At 33.3% G+C, this 18,277-nt stretch overlaps 1 protein-coding gene across 3 annotated transcripts; it reads left to right on the top strand.

Moving 5' to 3' along the window:
* Nucleotides 1-89: 89 nt before the first annotated feature.
* LOC108731310 (uncharacterized) lies at nt 90-14,174 on the top strand. Of its 3 annotated transcripts, none has more exons than XM_018461573.1 (4): nt 90-193; nt 8,870-9,097; nt 9,980-10,278; nt 13,486-14,174. In XM_018461573.1, exons 1-4 carry the CDS (start codon nt 188-190, stop codon nt 13,781-13,783), a joined length of 831 nt encoding a protein of 276 aa, XP_018317075.1. In that variant the 5' UTR covers nt 90-187; the 3' UTR covers nt 13,784-14,174. The 3 variants fall into 3 exon arrangements, with proteins under 3 accessions (XP_018317075.1, XP_018317076.1, XP_018317074.1); XM_018461574.1 differs by having other exon boundaries at nt 8,867-9,097; nt 13,489-14,174; XM_018461572.1 differs by having other exon boundaries at nt 8,867-9,097.
* The last annotated feature ends 4,103 nt before the right edge of the window (nt 14,175-18,277 follow it).

Raw genomic sequence — 18,277 nt, 5'->3', positions numbered from 1 at the left:
CCGCCGGACCACTGGCAATCCCCGCGGGGCGAAGCACACGGTTCTGCCGCACGCGCGGCCGGATCCAGTCGCACTTCGAACCCCGAGAAGATCGAGCGTACCGAGAGAGCACCCGTCATAATCCTGGACCACGTAAACCGACGTCTCGGAGGATCGTGCCGGGATCTTCTGGCATGCGATCAGGAGCATGCAGGTAGGATCCTCCCTGCCGTCGACGGCCGACGCGCCGCGCACCCCGTTCCTCCAAGTGAATACGTAAACTCTCGCACGCGTTCGTTGATCCCTTCTCGATTTCATTTTAACACGATCATAATTTATAGAAAACGATTTTTGAACGTGGAATATAAATGTAAATGAGTTCCTTGGTCTATCGATCAAACGGGTTATTAAGCGCTATTGAAAGGAGTGATCTAATTCTTTGTGCGATCGATATTTGAAATTATTTCACGATGTTGTCATATAATATTCTGTAGGATTGGTCGGTATATAAACTGCTCTCAGTTACTTATGCCCATTTTTATCAATTTAGATTAACTTTCCAAGTAGAACACAGAAATCGGAATAATATCATAACGACATTATCATGACTTTATTTGTCACTTATAAGTTCATCAATTAAATATCAAATGACGTCATGATGATGTCCTATGATATCATTATGACTTAATTACGACTGTATGTTTTACCTGAGTTTAACTCTTGATTTTATTTTTTTTTATTTTGTTTTAATTTTAAGAATTAATGGAATTAAGGAATAAATTAAAGAGATTAAAGTTCATCTACATTGACATAATATAGAAATAGTCTTTAAACCCCGAAATTGAAATATCAATAGATTCTTGATTGAGAATCCGTCGCGTTCTTTAACGAAAGTCAGCTATGCAAGAAGCATACAGGTGGGTCGGGGAGAATGTTCTAAGCGATCTGTAAACCGCAGCTATTTCAACGCAAACATTTGATATCGTAGGAAACGAGTCAATAACCTTGTTGCTAAAATAAACGGAATATATTTAAATATTTTTTTATCATATCTGTATATTTTTTGCAAATCCATTGTCTTTGTATTTGTATAATTTTTTGCAATTTTTACAGTAAATGTGCGTTTTGCAAAATGAACTTATCTCGCTATATTCTGGCTCTTTTTCACTTCTGTACATTTCTGAAATGTATTTTACAACATTGAATTAGATTACACTGATTGTGAGATGTGACTGCTACGAAAACTTGTTGAATTCAGTTTACAAGCAGCATTCTGCACTCTAACACTAGCGGAAGATTAATGTAACAAACATACGGCAGACGGTTTTATATTTTGTATGAGAAATTCTTCCTTTGACCCTTTTATTTTATATTACTTAACAGCGCTTTTGTCGAGTTTTTTCATTCTCCCATTTTTAAAATTTCGTAATCAACATACTGTGTAAAATTATAAAATATAGCTAAATTATGAAGCTAAAATAAGTTATATATGTCTTCTAAGTTATTATGTCTAATATTTCATAAAATATTTATGTTGAAGTGGGAGATTTAACTCCATTATGATAATTAAATAGCTAGACAGGCTCAATATGTCGGAGATCGCGAGATCATGAGTCCACTCTGTTTCTCGAAACTGTTTTCATACGCGATAACGGTGCGAAAAACATTGGAAAGTTTAATGGTTCCGAGCAAAAGTCTTTTCATTCAGTCGAGACAGGCATCATGCCAGGAAACGGTCTCCGCCTTTTTTCTTGCCCTCATCGACCGCCGACGCGTGCCAAGGCCAAACAAGAAGACGAGATCTTAGAGTCATGGTCACGAACAAGCACATGTCTCTTTATGCAGTTAAATGAATCGGTACACTCCACCCTGGTATTATTAAATCACCCTTTTGTGTTTCCAATCGATTAGCTATCCTTACAATTCATTTTTAATGACCTTTCAAACCTTAGGCAGAATCTCACAAAGGAGTATATTACATTAAAATTGTATTAGTTTCCTCCCCACGTAGAAAGTTGGATTGAATAGGCAAGACAAACTATGGGATCGCTATTTAAACCTATTCACGAAAACTGACATACATACACACGAGAGACACGATATTTTTGCAAGAGTATCATAAATCATGGGAGTCATAAAATGTGAGGGTCATAAAATATGGTGAATATCATAAAATGTGGTGAATATCATAAAATGTGGGGGAACGAAAGTTTCGGATGGCGACGTTTTCAAACAGAGTAGACTTTTCATCTCGCAATCTCACGAATTTCTGACAAATTAATCCTGCCTAATCATTTATAATTACCGCAATAAATTTTCGACTTCTCTCTCTCTCAACACAAATATATTTTTTATAAATATTAAAAAGAAGAAATGTAATTTATTTTAGCTCGATAACTTTGTTATATTTTAAAGTACACGATATTTTTATTGTCGCGTACATGGCTGTTAGATTAAATACATTCGGGAAAATGCATTACGAGATTTGTGCAGCGGAGTTTCTCGACACAAGAAGCACGACACAATTTACTTTAACTTTCTGCGAAATTGTTTGACTTTAGGAGTGATTTTTGAAGTTTGATAACTTCTGTTTGCAAGATTTGTTCGAACGTAAAAATTCGCCACATCTTAAGTGGGCTACGCTCATTTCGTCGGATCAGTGACGTATGCTCTCAATTGCAAATCTTTCGACTCCTCGTCGATTTCAAATTAATTGAAGTCGAATATGAAAGGAAGAGCTTTTTCCGAGAGACATACTCTCGTAGTTGTTCCTCACGCGTATAATCTTTTGCGCGCTCTTTCGCATGGTTTTCCACTGGTCAATTTGGACTGCCGCCAAGTTCGCATCTCACAGCTTCCATTTGGCGGAAGTCTCGTAAGAAAAAAGAGAATCGAAAAGCGTTTATACATCTGGCACGCAAATTACGTTCGAGTGTGACGGATATCAAAGTAACGTTCGATTATTTGTGCTGCGTTTCTTGCGGCTTGAATCGATCGCGATTGTAGCGAGCGATGCGACGAAAATTCTAGGAGCCTCTCTCCAAAAAAGGGGGATGAAACAAACGTGATATTTTTTCTGAGTTAACTTTTAATCGAGTTATCTTTTTTATTGCTTGGCAGATGACCTCTACTATCGAAAAGAAATCACATTTGCGACGAGCCAACTTTTTATTACAACGGAAACGAGTTCGTACTTTAAAAAGAAATTGATTTAAACACCGTGCATTCCCCTCTCTATGACCTTTAACGTAATTCAAAATCATTCCTTAAAACTGTAAAAAAAAAGTGTAATGGGTTTTGCTTGTCAGTGCAAACATTAAGTAATGGCGTGGAATAGAAGAGTCAAGAGGAGAAAATGCGAAGACATCGGATGGACATACGACACGCTTTCAATATTTTCATTCCATTTGCGACTGTTGTTTTTTCTTTTCTCGTCTGTCACGGAGCAATAATTACGAGCTTCGTATTTCGATTTCTCGATATATATTTTGGGTACGACCCTTCGTCATATCGCCACACACTTCCTGCTCGCATGTTATCGATCCGTTTTGTATTCTTCTTTAATCAACTCTTGGCTTTACTCCCCGAAGGACTTGAATCAGTCCTTTTTTTGTACAATAGAAAAAATATTCGAAATATAAAGGATGGAATTATATGGTTCTTGTAGATATAATGGTCCTACTCTTAACCTTTAAACTGCCGGGAAAGCTATTTTTGTAGTTTTTGAGTGTGGATTAAAATACCATTTTTGGTGGTATTTTAAATACTAATTATATTAAACATATATATGTGTATGTTGCCCAAAATATATAAAAATATACAAAATAAGTAAAAAAATATAAAAAAGTAAAAAATTTATAAAACAAGAAAAAAGTAAAAAAAATATAAAAAATAAGTTTAAGAATCAAACAAAAAAGAAAAGACAAAAAGGAGCTATAAACTTTTTACATCTGTCGTTAGCTCTGAGTAATGCTAAATAAAGGAAAGTTCTCTGTATAAATCTATATGTTATATTCATTTACGTTGTCAGTATTACGTTTAGGGTTCGAGATTTCTTAAATCTATGTTCAGAATTGAAATCAGTGACACCAAAAACCTGCGAATACACTATTTTTGAGAAAATAAACATTTTTTATATTTGATCGTACGTTCCTCGCCGGGAAAGCCACTTTTGTGGCTTTGCAAAAATCTCGAAATTTTGCGTCATGTGTACGTTACTTTTATAGAAAAATTTTTGAGGAAAAAGAACCACTATTTTAATGAAAAAATGCCGGCAGTCTAAAGATTAATATCTCCGCTATTTTAGATAGTGAATTTTCATGATTATTTATGGATACTATAACCAAATGTTGTGTTTTTTAAACAAAATTAATTTTTTTAATTTAAACAAATTTAATTTATTTTTATTGGGGGTTCACATTATCATCTCTGTTTTTTTAATACGCAGTATCACCACATTTTTATAAATAATTTAATTTAATTCAGTTTAATTTAATTTAATTTAATTTAATTTAATGTGTACTCATGAAATTACATTGAATGCGAAAGCATGTGAATACACAAATGGTGAGGCACCAGTATAAAGCTGCTGCTATATACCTACCAGAATAATTTTATGTAATAATTGTCTGACAATGAGACAATACATTACTAATATAACTATTTAAATTACGTTGAAAGAAAATTAATAACGTCTTAAGTAATAAATATTTCATAACTTTGAGTCTAGAATTGATTGAACAACACTTTGACTAAAAAAGAGAATGTTAAGCTTTAATTTTAAATCCTGATTATTAATAAAGTTATTGTATAAAATATAAATGGAGAGACCGTAATATACTATCTTCTCCTTTACTATTCTTTATGGTAAAAATATTTTGCAGAAAATGATTATATATAGAACTAGAAAGAGAGAGAAAAAGAGGGAGAGACAGATCCAGATTTCGGGGGGGGGGGGAATAAGTTACGCGTTTTTTAAACAGCCGCACTTCCTCATGCTCGCGTTTTATCGATTCGTTTCGCGTTGCTTTTGCGGCCTGTCGACTTTTTCTCGACGCTTTTTTGTACACCGAAGCGACCTTTGCAAACTCGCCGCACCGGAAACCAGCGAGCAGTTTATCCCCCGATTGCGCCCTGTTGATGGACGCGCGCCAGTCTGCGTGAATGCGATTCTCGCGCGGCGAGACGTGCGAGACATTTTGAACTTTAAACCATGTATTATTATCCATCGTTGTCCGCACACAACACGTCGTCGCAGGCATTTAATAAAAATCAAGATCGCTCGATCGACGGAGAGAGAGCCCTTGCGACGAATATGCTCCGGTGCGAAAGGCCGAAGGTGAGGCACGAGCAAGGGTAGGATTAGTAGGAATAATAACTCATTGAAAAATTATGAAGATGACAGCTCAGATTGCGCTTTACATTTTATTTTGGCTGATCATGACGTAACATAACGATAACGCAGGTTTTTCGATTTTGATTTATAATCAGTGTAAAAATATATTCACGTTAAATTGGACGATGAAATCTGATCGGTATCGTTTAGTAGTTGAAACTATTTTCATAGTTCGTGATTTAAAAACATATATCATTTCCGTTTCTTTCGTTTGTATAATGATGTTATTCGAGATCCAAGTTTCATCCAGGTTGTATCAATATTTTATCAATAAAAGAATTATGTGAACCAAATATAATCATAGAGATAAAAGCTCGAATTTAAAAAAAAATAAAATCTGTTATTCTTCAATCGCAATTATTGGAGAAATCTATATTCTCTTCCAATATATGCATCTTTTGATAATATCGACTTATTTAAAAATAATAATAGTTTATTTTTAGAAAATTCCTTTTCCTTCCTAAGAAAACGTAAGAAAAGGTAAAGAATGTCCTGCTCCGTTCATATGAATGAATGTATCTTACGAAAAATATACTTGGTGCGAAATACTACTGTTTCTTGATATACTGAGAAAAAATTTTTGGCATTTATGATAATTGCATGATAAAATATTTTTAACTGCTAAATGTTAGTAATAATTATATTTATAGTTCTATAATATACAAAAAGAAATATACAGTTATCTCAGAGAAAACGACTTAATAATAATTATAATAATTATTACATTTATATATTTCTATAAGGTAAACTAATTAGCGTATCAATTAGTGGACATGACCCAATTATTGAACGAAATTACAAAAATTTTAAATATTAAGCTTTGATGTGCACGACTAAATAAATTCACATAAGTGAAAAATGTTTTAGTTAATTAAGGCAGCTCTTTGTGCCTAATAATATTTCTTGTGAATTTATACAATTTCCAGTTCAAGCAAACTGTGTGTTGATTATTTATCTTGAAACACAATCCTAAATCAAAACTGCAGTAGTAATATCACAAGCAATTTAATACTATTGACAAGCAATTTTTATCCTTGATGATGTAAATAAGCATCTTATAAGAAATTCTATAGAAAGCGGTTAATAATTACATTTTAAATAAATTACATTCTATATAAATATATACATTCGTTGTTATATTTTTATAAACGATGAATTTATTTACAATCGTACATTTTATTAAGAGCTTAATATTAAAAATTTTTATCATTTTGTCCAATAATTGGGTCAGTCCACTAACTGCCCACTAACTGATGTGTACATTTACTTTATATATCAAAAATATAAATGGTTGTGCCAGAAAACGATTCTAAGCGTTACAGTAATAACTAAAAATGTTTTACCATGCAATTATAATTATAAATATCAAAAACTTTCTCTTAACTTAAGACTTTTAACAATTCACTAACGTGACATGTTAAATATGATTTCATAAAAACACGTTAATTAATTTTTTAAATATTGACCGTATTTTTCGAAATTTATCAAACTCTTAACTACAATTAGTCAGATGTATATATTAAGAAAATTAATATAATCGTATCTCTGATATGACCTCAAAGATATTTTGTAGGATTACGAATGAACGATAAGAAGTCATGTGCACGATATTTCGTGACGAATGCTCTCAGAATAGCGTATCGCGCGGAAGTTTCAATTTATCACAATTTTACAATAACAATCCGTGAAAATCCGTGCTCTGTTATACGATGACTGATAAACTGAGACTTGATGTTCCCATCGTGCCAGGTGCGTCAAGCTATTCTTCCATCTTGATAAACAAGTCATATACGCGAGAGATTCTCTCTGTTACTTTTATTACTCTTTTTAAAACGTCATTAGGATGGAAGTAAAGCTCGCGGTAGCGAAATAACTGAGTATCGCATCGATTAATCTGCTCTTGAAACGCGACCATGGCTAAAAATATTTCTTTTCAATATTTCACATGCTAATACCCAGCCGTGAAGGACCGGCCTTTTATGTGGCGCGAACGCAGAAAATGTTTGTCTCGTGCTATGGCGACATTACGAAGTTTCTAGCGACGATATTTATCGAGAGTCATCGAGCAGCTAAAAGTCGCAAGGCGTTCTCGCGTTCTCGTGTCGCGCGATACGCGAGCCTCGTAATATTTCAAAGTCAATACAGTTCCAAGTGCATGCCGCAAACAATAAAATTAAAATTTTTCCTTTTTATTATTCGTATTCAAGGTAATCTGATGAGCATTTTCAAAGTGCATTTTATTCCGACACGTCTTCCAGTTTGAAGAATCTTTGCGAAGAACAGAAAAAAAGATAAGATTTAAAAAAAAAAAATGCATTGATATGTAAAGGTTTCTGGCCAAATGGATTTTTCATGTCTTCTTTTAAAAACAAAGACAATTTTTTATTAGTTTTATATTGATTTAATTTTGATTGATATTATATAATTGAATTATATAAATACGTTAATTTCTTATATAATTTTCTTTAAATGGCATGTATTATGTACACAGCTAGTATGTCCGTTAAGTAATGAGATTGATTTTTTCCTCTTATGTTAGCAACCCTCCACCTGTTACCACTGACCACATTTGTCCTTGGTCTTTTCTCTACTCTAATTCTAACTGGCACTCTGCGTTGTTTCAGTTTAGAGCAGCAGCTCTAAATATTAAGACATGTTTGTATTGCTTATAACAAAAATGGAATCATACATCGTATATCATACAGCGGTATGTCATCTTTTTTGTAAAATTTTGTGACAATACTATGGCAAAAAAGGTTTGTTGAAGCTTTGCGTTGCGAACACAAAAAGGTGGTATATCACTGTGCGTGATCCCATTTTTATTATACAAGCAACACAGGAAGTTATTAACATTTTAATCTTTTCGTGCCTGACTTCTTTCTAGGAATAATTAGCATCTAATTCGCCCATTATGAATCTGTAGTCAAAATTTCAAAATGGAGGATTCAATATGACGGATCAAAATATAAGTCATGAATTTGAATAAAATTAGCGAAAAAATTTGCTATTTTAATTTTTGTGGAAGATATATGTATTTTTCACTTTTATCCTATTTTCATATTTGATAAGATATGCAGATCAAGAAGTAAAACTCAAAAGGGTGTTGTTGATTTTTTGTAAATAGTTCTATCCTTTTTCATTTTCATAAAATGAGCTCAAAAAGAAATGGTTATCTTTATTTTTGTGGGAATATATTTCCGTCCCATCTGGAAGCAAAAGGGTAATTTGTTACTTCAAAATCAATGCAGTTCGAGTTGGAGTATGGAAAGGATCAAAATCAAATATACCAACGGGAAGCAGGATTGCTAACATAAGAGAAAAAAATTAGTTTTATTATTTAACGAACACATTGACAATGAGGATAATATACCAACTAGGAAAAATTACTTCGATCTTAAAAAAAAAACGTGAAAAATCTATGTGACCGGAGATTTTTACACGCTACAGTATATAGAATTTATGATAAAATTATAAAACTATTAAATCGTTCAGCAGAAGCCATTGAGAGAGCTGGGTTTGTGCCTCAATACGGGGATATCAACGGGTCGCTCAACGAGCAACGTTGTCATCGCCGAGGTCTGCAACGAAACGCGCGGGGCACTTCCGCTTCTTCAAGTATGGCCCAGCGACTCGCCCAGAGCCGATACCGACGAACAGGCCCCAGCTTTTATATTCCCAGACGTGCAGGAAAACGTCAACGACAGCGGCATCGAATCCATCCAGGTGTGACTCTTACGTGTGATATTATTTTCCTTATTAAATCTCTAAACTTAGAAATCAATACTCTTCAACTGTGCTTGCGTGAATTAAATAAACATAAGTGTTCTCAAGGCATTTTTACGCCGTAAATTTTACTGTCGTTAAATTCATAACGTAAAATCGTATCCAATTTGAGTTATTTTTAATCATTTCTATAACTCATCACTATACTCCTACTCAATACATTGTTAATTTAAGACGTTAGAGGACGGGATCTATTTTTAAAATCTTACACTTTTTCCTTGAGTAAGGTATGTTATAATTTATTATTTCATTATATTCCTTGCTTTAATATTCCTTGCGCCACTATAATGGCTCTTTTTTCCGATCTGTATAAAAGAACTAAAACAATGAAATTAAATAATTTAATTCAAGAAACGTATTAAATTTGACTCACAAGATTCGCACTAATTATATGGAAAATTGATGTATAGTTCTCGGTGTATAGTTAGTACAGGGTCTTTTAGTTTATTATTTATTAACAATAAGTATATACGTTAATATGAATGCTATTTACTTTGAAATTAAGCAATTCAACCACAAAAATGGATTGATTAAACGAGTGTTGTTTTTTAATCACATTTTTTTCAATGAAAATAATATTTATAACAATTACAACACACTTGAAAGTTGAAAATAACAAAATGTTATTTAACTCAAGGAATTAGCTTAAAGCTGATCCTTTAACATTTAACAATGTGAGGACGGATGTTTTGTAGTATTCGAAATCCTTTTCGCGTAGGACAAACGTTGAACGTGTTTTTATTAAAAACTTTTTGCACGAATTAATTCCTGCCTTATCATAACAAGAAAAAAATACCTTAATTTTTGTGAAATGCGTTAAAGGCGTCGCCGTCGCCATGCGGTGCCACCTGCAACAGTCCGGCGATGACACCGCAGCAATCGCGTCGTGCCAGCCTGCTACATCCGGATCACGCGCGACTGCAGCTGCATTATCTTCATCACAACCATCATAACGTGGGAGTGAAAAGTCCGCCATCGCCGGACAAAATGTCTTTGGACGAGGACCACGAGGATCGACCCGCGCCACCAAGTCCCTCCAGTTCGACCACCAGCAGTTTGCGATCGATGCCAAGCTCGGCGATCGTGTCGATGCACTCGCAAGACAGGAGACGTAGCAGCAGGTAATTGACTTGATACATTTACCCGATATCTTCAGCTAATGATCTTCTTTATTTTTATTTTTTTATTTTTATTTACTTTAATTCTCTTCTACAATGACCACATTAATGACATAAAATGAATAAAAAATATAATAAACATATAGGTACAACTTTGACTATCTACATTATTATGATAAACAAAGGGTAATTCCCCTAATGTTGTACTCATACACTGAAAGAAAAAATGCAATTGCTATATCATTTGACCATAATTTTTAATTAGACATCGGATTTTTATGCAGATATTCATATTATAAATTATAATAATTTTTATGCTAACTTTATATATATATATTTTTTTAGAATTATAAAAATATAATTATAATTTTAACATTATAAATGTAATAACTAAAAATTTTAATCATAATTATTGTATAATACTAAGCATTTATAAATACTAACACATACAGTACAGATCATTTTTGCTATATAATAGCTATATAATAGCAACATTTTTCAACAGAACGCTTTGTATTGTGTGAGCTAATAATTTTCTCTCAGTGTAATAAATGAGCAAAGTCAGCCCATATTGTGGTGAATAGGATCTCGGAGTAGTGACTATAAATTCAATAAGTATTATTGCAAGAAATATCTTCTTCTCATCTTTTTTTGTGTAGTATGAAGTATCGGCGAGTATTTATTTTCTGACCTTATCCTTGGCCGCGTATGTGCGTTTCAAGCAAGGTCTCAGAGATGGAATGGCAGAAATAATCTATTGTAGAATACGCGTCGATGTCGGACTCGGTCTTGACTCGTGTCAAGGAACGACCTTGACACAATGCAAATATAAGGAAGATACGTCACGACGTATCAGCGTTACGGTTGTATATGTATGCGCGCACGCGCGCGTGTATATGTAGGTGTCGGTAGAATTATTCATCACTTGTACGGGTTCTTGCCACAAATACCGAGTGGTTCTTTCTATGAGGACCTCGAGAAAATCGCTTTTCTCCCCCAATCTTGAGATCAACCGCGCCCCAATTTTGTTCTTTTTTTGTCGTAGCAATTCTGCAATCTCACAAGCGAGCACGCAGAATCTCTCACAAGGCCAAGACATTGAATTGCTTGATAGAGGCCCACTTTATGTCGTTGTACCTTCGTTTGCGAACAGTTCCCATCATAAGTTCTTTGAAGTAAGAACTTACGATGGGGGAATTGTATTCGCTACCGAAGGTTTTGTTAAAAATCGTGAAAGAGGTTTCGAAATTGTCAAAAAATTTGCCAATGTATGATTTAATCTATAGTTAAATGAAATAAATAATTAAAGAGATAATATACCTACTTTTAATTATAACAAATATAGAAATAATGCATGTAAAATAATATAAAAATTTTTAGGATGTAAGAAAAGAAGATTGAATAGTTCATTTATTTTTAAAAATAAATGAACAATAGTATTAGGGCCCATAAAAATACAGCACCGTAAATGTGGTTGCACATTATTAATAAAATCTGTTTGAATTTACATTACACATTAATAATTCGTAAAACGTTGGTTCGTACCATTACACTTAGAGCTATTCCCAGCAAAGAAAAAATTTGATTACACTCTCTAAGAAAAACTGACAATGAGATGGAGTCGCTCTTAAATTGCTAGGAACTGTAAAAGTTGTATTGTTCCATCTTGGTCGGAATGAGGGAACGTCGAAATGAAAGCGTATATAGATATTATTCCCGAATATCAATTGTGCCAGACCTTATTGTAACAATAATACTTAATTATTATAAGAATAAATATATCTGAATCGCAATTAAAGATTAAAATTAAAATAAAATGATTTAATATTTTATAACTGCGGACTTTCCAATTTTTACGTGCGGACCTTTTTTACTGTAACTTTCATTTTTAACTTTTACAGAATGGCAGCATTATATAAGTGTTGTTTTATTTTTTATATTGTAATTTCTATACTTGCTCTAGTACTTGTTCTATCAGACTCCAAATATTAAAATTAACTGTTAGGTGAATACCAATGATTACTATATATATTTGCAAATAAAAACTTACGCCTAATAAACCTTATTCGTGCTTGATTGCTTATATTGTAATGTGCCTATCTCATTCGATTTTCAAGCATTATACATACTTTTTTATTATTATTTGTCGACGTTAAAAATATTGTTAGTTAGTTATTTAAATTTAAATTCAGTGAATTCAAAATCTCTTATAACAAATTTTTAGAAAACTTGTCCGTTTTTAAATATTGACATTACTGTAACAGAAAGACGGGAAACTACTGTATATAGTGCTCTGAAAGGGTGTCATGTTTTGAGGCAAGAAACTGTAATAAATCTTACTTAAAGGAAAGCTGTAAGATTTGAAAAATTGACTCATCCGCCCTCTAAAGGTTAATTATGTTGGTATCACGCTCCTGACATGATTGATATTTGGAGACAATGTCTACATACGCCTCTAGCATCTCGGCGCTTCCGACCAAGCTGGAACAATACAGCTTTTAATTTAAGAGACTCCATTTTATTTTTTCTTAATAGCGTGCGATCACATTTTTTTTCACCGAAAACAACTCGAAGTACGAACGTTTTCACATTAGAAAGTTGAAAATTTCCTAAGTTTTTTTGAACACGTGACCACCTTACAAAGCGACAAGAAAATTTCCTATTTTATCCAGCTCGTTTTCTATATGTAAAAATGATGAAACTCACAGAAATTCGAAAGACATAGTATTCTTCCGAAAATAGAGATTCTAAACTTCAAAATCCAATTTTTTAATTTTTTAAATTTAAATTTTGTTTACTTTTAACGAAGATACAGCTGCTTAAATTTTTAAATTTGTAGCGCTACAAATTTTTGCTTTAATTACTTAATTAAAAATTTTGCTTAATTAAAAAAAATATTTCATTATATCAATGTTTTATTGCAATACTTTATTAATCATTAACTTGCATACTATACTCTCTTACACTATTCTTAATTTATTACTTTTCAAACGTACTATTTACTTTTATTGAACTTTTAAAGATGGTGCATCAAGAATATGTTATCTCAAATAATGTAATATAGTCAAATAGTATATAGTAATTATTAAATAAATTTTATTAATAAATGGTTATATAGAAACAATTAACTAAAACAACTTAACTAGAACAAATGATAATTAACGCGTGGCGTATAAAATTAAAAGATCTCCATGGTTTTTTCTTCATTAGCAGATACAGCATGTTCGATGCTCTGGATTTGGAATATGCTTTACTGAGGGCCGCAGCCCGCGGTTCCGTGGGTCCGTACTCGCTGTCGGAATCCCTCCACAAGTTAACCTTCACCCAGAGTCTGGCCTTTCCTGCTCTAGCGCGCGGTCTTGCCGCCAAACAGAGCGTCCCAAGCGGGAGGTCTCAGCAGCCGACGGAAAGCGGGCTGAACGCCTTCGCCAAAGTGGTGACCGCGATGGTGCTGATGCTGGTGAGCGTGCTGGTTTTTGGTGTGGTCTACAAGTTCGCTAAAACGTGAGGCTGGCTGCTGGCGCCTGGTCGATATCCTGAAACGATGCAGGATGGCAATCGTCTGGGTGCCGGCGACTTCTTCAGCGATGTCTGATAAGGCCTGAGGAAGGGTCTAAATCTCAACCCGCTCTGTGCGAGAAGAATTGACAAGCGACGGAAGAGAGACATAGGACACTGCGTGGTACCATGTCTAGGATGACATTTCAACTAAGCATTCGTTGGTCCTTCGATGCCGAGATTGATGTGTGAATGGGAGATGAATGGGAAAGACGACTGCGATACATGACTCAATTTAGAGTAATTAGTCAGGTTGTAATAAGATTTTATACGATATCTTATTGTCTTTGGGTGCGATCTTATTACAAATGTTTCGAAACGTTTGATTGACCATTTAGAAGAGAGAATTTTATTAATTGACCAATCAAAGAATACTTCAAAGCATTTGTAGCATCAAGTTGACCAATCAGAAGAGGGAATTTCATTAAATGACTAATCAAAGAATTCTTCAAAGCATTTATAATATCAAGTTGATCGTACTCTTTGTCGCATAATGATACGTGTATTTACGTACTTAACGTAAAGTTTCAGTGATAAGATGCACTGTCATGAGAAGAAACGAGATTGATAATGAAAGGCATATTATAACGTTATCGATTTGACAATCAGTCAAATCGATAAAAAATATGTGAATCAAATCGTATACATATATATAGTATACGTATAATAATTACATATTGCGAATATGCATAAATAATATCTGGTGTCGATAAAAAGATAAAAAGATATGAAAAACATGTAAAATGAGAAAGTCTAAGAAAGATTACAGAATGCATATTTGTTACAAGAGTATCTAGCCGATTTATTTCTTGAAAAATAGTTGTACGTGCGTGAGTTAACAAAGACGAAGGTTTTACATATTGACGAGTGTACTCGATCCAAAGTAACGAATACAAACTTGTGTTCTGAGCTGCGGTATCGTCGAAGAAAATATTTCCGCATCGCTTTCCACGATACTTCAAGAACCGCGAGAAACTCATTAAATGTTCTTCAGAGAGTTTTACCGCGCTGGTTGATAAGCGGTAACTGGGACGGGTCTCGATTAATATAAGTCGGATTGCAGTTGTACGACGAGGAGAGGACAATTGTGGGTCGAGTCATTCGTTGAACTGTCTATTCTGCGCGGTAACATTTCAAATGGGACGCGCTTTATGCAATCGAGCGAACGCTCGAAACTTCAATTGTGGTTTTAACCTTCCATAGCTGGCGGTAGGTCTATTGGACCTATTCAATTATAAATCTCTTTGTCAAACAATTCAATTTTCTTTATGCATCTATTTTTATTAAAATGTATTTAGCATTCATTTCTTTTTATACGAATTATGTCATTTTGATTTCTTGAAAGTAACTTTAGTGTCTTTTAACTCTTCGTCTGCAATCTGGGCATTTTTTGACACAAGCAAAATTTCATTCTCAAATTTCATCCTTATTTTTGCTCAAATTTCAATGTTTATTAAATAAACATTTTAATATTTGAATTAAAAACTATTTGATAATGTAATAGAGATATTGAAAAAAGTAATTTTAAAGTAATTCTAAATTTAAGTAATTTTAAATTTTTTAAAGTAATTAATAATTTAAGTAAGTAATTCTAAATCTTTCCATATTTTTTGAAAATCTATACATATAGAACAGTAAAAAAACTTGGGTTGAACAAAAAAGATCCAGATTGCAGATGGAGGGAATAAAAATGTAATTGCAGACAACTTGATGCTAAAATAACATAAATTAATTCTCTTAGAAATCACCTCAGTAACTGTGTATAGATTTTGATGTCAGCTCTAAAGGTTTAATCACAATTTAAACGCAGATTCAAACGCAAGATCAAATGATCGCAAGTAAAATGATCGCCGTATTTTTAGGATTATATCTTCGAATTTTTATTGAGACAATGAATCTTCCTTGGATCATTCTCAGCCCATTTTTTTTTCTTCAAACGTCGAACGTTCGCTCTGGACAGATCCGATCCCTATAAATACATATAGTCTGAAAGAAAAACTTTGGTTGAAATGCGCGAACGTAATCTGTTTAGAATACAAAATAATCTTTTGACCACGCTAGAATTTTTTTTAATAGTTTAATTAATTGTTACCTTATTAATGTATCAAAATCTCCTGGTTAATATCTACGTTGCTTTGCAGTGCCTTTGCTCCTCGCTCAAAGTCGCCATCTCACACAGACGCCGCATGCGAAGGCATAATCTCGCGAATGTTTTGGGAACCTCTAACAACTGTCCAAGTGCTTTACACAAAACTTCTATCCGTGACAATCGGCCGGGAAGCGCTCGTTCCCGGCAAATTAAGTTATAATGTTAAAATGCGACTCGGTGGTACTTCGACTTCCGGCCGGAAACGACGAGCACACCGCGATAAATTAAGTAGCTTCCGACGATGTAAAATTAATTCGAAGGCAGCTTATCGTCTATGCTTCGTCTGAAACACGGTCGAGGCTTGAAATTGAATCGAAATCCGATGCGACATTGAATAGTTTTCATGCCAGTCGATCAACGTTAAGGCTATCGTGTATTTTTATAAAATCTCATATCGATCGTTACGTCAGTAAGTAAAAATAAACTCGACTCGCTTGTTATATACCTTCTCATTAAAGAATATTCTAAAAGGTACAATTTATTTTTGCTAGATCTTAAAGTCGATTTCGATTCCGTTTCCAGCATGCGAAAGCTCAAACAGGCATCCTTGAGCTTGTTTCGTACAGCCTAGAGAGAGTCGTTTGTTTTATATATAATAAAATATAATAAATATATAAATACATATATACACACAATTATATATATTGTATATATTTATGATCGTTACGAAGGCGTATCTTCTTTACTTTGATGTTGTGCTCTGTACAAAGCAACGAAATTTCTAAAAATAATTCAAGACGCGTCATGATATATAGCGGAACTACCGCTCTCTACTTTTTTTAACTATCGCATTGTACATTATATACATATATGTAACGCTAACGTGTTGCACTACGATATGTGTAAAGAAAAAAAATTCTTTACTCTTCCCTTGTATACGCGATGACGTACTCAAAACGAATCTCGCGATGATGTTTTTCGTGCTCATTAAACAAAACCGAAATTAGTGAGAGTCTTCACATCACGTTCTACTTTACAATTCTACAAGACGTTATGCTGTTTTAAAATCTACTAATAAAGAAATCGCGTTTCTCTCGCACCAGAATTTATATCAATTGTGAAAATTTGATTTCAATTCTTTTAATCTGAGATGTGTCTCAAAGTTTTGCGACAGGATATGAGAATTCTAAAACAGCACATTTTTAAATGCTACATGAAGAGAAGATAAATAGGTTGCTTTTCTTTTTTGTGTTAAAAAATTGCCGCGCATTTTTTTTTTACTAGAATTTATGTCCATTTAAAAATTTTATTTCTATTTTTTAAATCTGCGATGCTTAAAGTTTTCCGACACAATATGAGAATTCTAAAACACATATTTTAAATGCTATTGAAGAGAAGATAAATAGAGCCATTACTTGAATTTATATCGATTATGAAATTTTTATTTTTATTTTTTTAATTTCCAATGATTCACAGTTTTGCAACACGATATGAGAAACATTTTTTAAAACAGCATTTTTAAATTCCACTTGAAGGAAACGTAAATTTCTTTTCAAACAAATTGCGTTTCTCTTGTACTAGAATAGACTGTGAAATTTCGATTTTTATTTTTTTAAATCTGCGTTCAAAGTTTTACATAATGTGAGAATTCTAAAACAGCACATTTTCAAACACCACTTAAAGAGGAGATAAATAGAGTTGCTTTTTTCCAAAAAATTGCCGCGTATTTCTCTTGTACTAGAATTGATATCCATTGTAAAATTTTTTTTTATTTTTTTAATTTGCGTCTCAGAGTTTTGCGATACGATATGAGAATTCTAAAACGTTTTCAAATACTTGTATTTGAAAAGCAGGTGAATAAACCATTTTTTTCAGCTACGTATTCGGCATATATGGGAAACAAGCGTAGGTCATGTTTATCGTGAGGGAAAAAATATAGAAACAGAGAAGCAAGAATGTGGAAAAGGACAGCTGAAAAAAACAGACTTAAATTAAATTAATTTTTTTTTCATTGTAACGATATCATCGACTTCGTGCAACGATAATAAAATTAAACGGGGAAAATTGGAATATTTCAATTTCATGAAGTTTATCTTCTCTATGTGTCTAGATAAATAATTAAGGAATGATTGAGAAGAGGATTAAATCAGAAATGTAAAGTGTGCAGATTGAATGTGGAACAAACGTTTGCATACAGTTTTAGAATTTGTAGATTTTTGAATGGCGGTATATGTTTCCGTACTTATGTAATACTTACTGTTCTGTTCAGAGATCCTCTCGCATCTCGTGTCCCAGCATCGGCCGATATATGAACCACGAGAAATGGGTCGATTCGATATAAAATTGTTGCGCGTT

The sequence above is a fragment of the Mycetomoellerius zeteki genome, unplaced genomic scaffold (genome assembly GCF_001594055.1).
Source record: "Mycetomoellerius zeteki isolate Tzet28-1 unplaced genomic scaffold, Tzet1.0 scaffold124, whole genome shotgun sequence".
In the NCBI taxonomy this organism is placed as follows: Eukaryota; Metazoa; Arthropoda; class Insecta; order Hymenoptera; family Formicidae; genus Mycetomoellerius; species Mycetomoellerius zeteki.
The sequence above is the reverse complement of the archived record's forward strand: the minus strand, read 5'-3'. Positions and strand labels throughout refer to the sequence as shown.

Coding starts and splice junctions, on each gene's coding strand:
- LOC108731310 (XM_018461572.1), top strand. Junction 9,098..9,979: donor GCGGCATCGAATCCATCCAG/GTGTGACTCTTA, acceptor AATGCGTTAAAG/GCGTCGCCGTCGCCATGCGG. Junction 10,279..13,485: donor GACAGGAGACGTAGCAGCAG/GTAATTGACTTG, acceptor TTTCTTCATTAG/CAGATACAGCATGTTCGATG.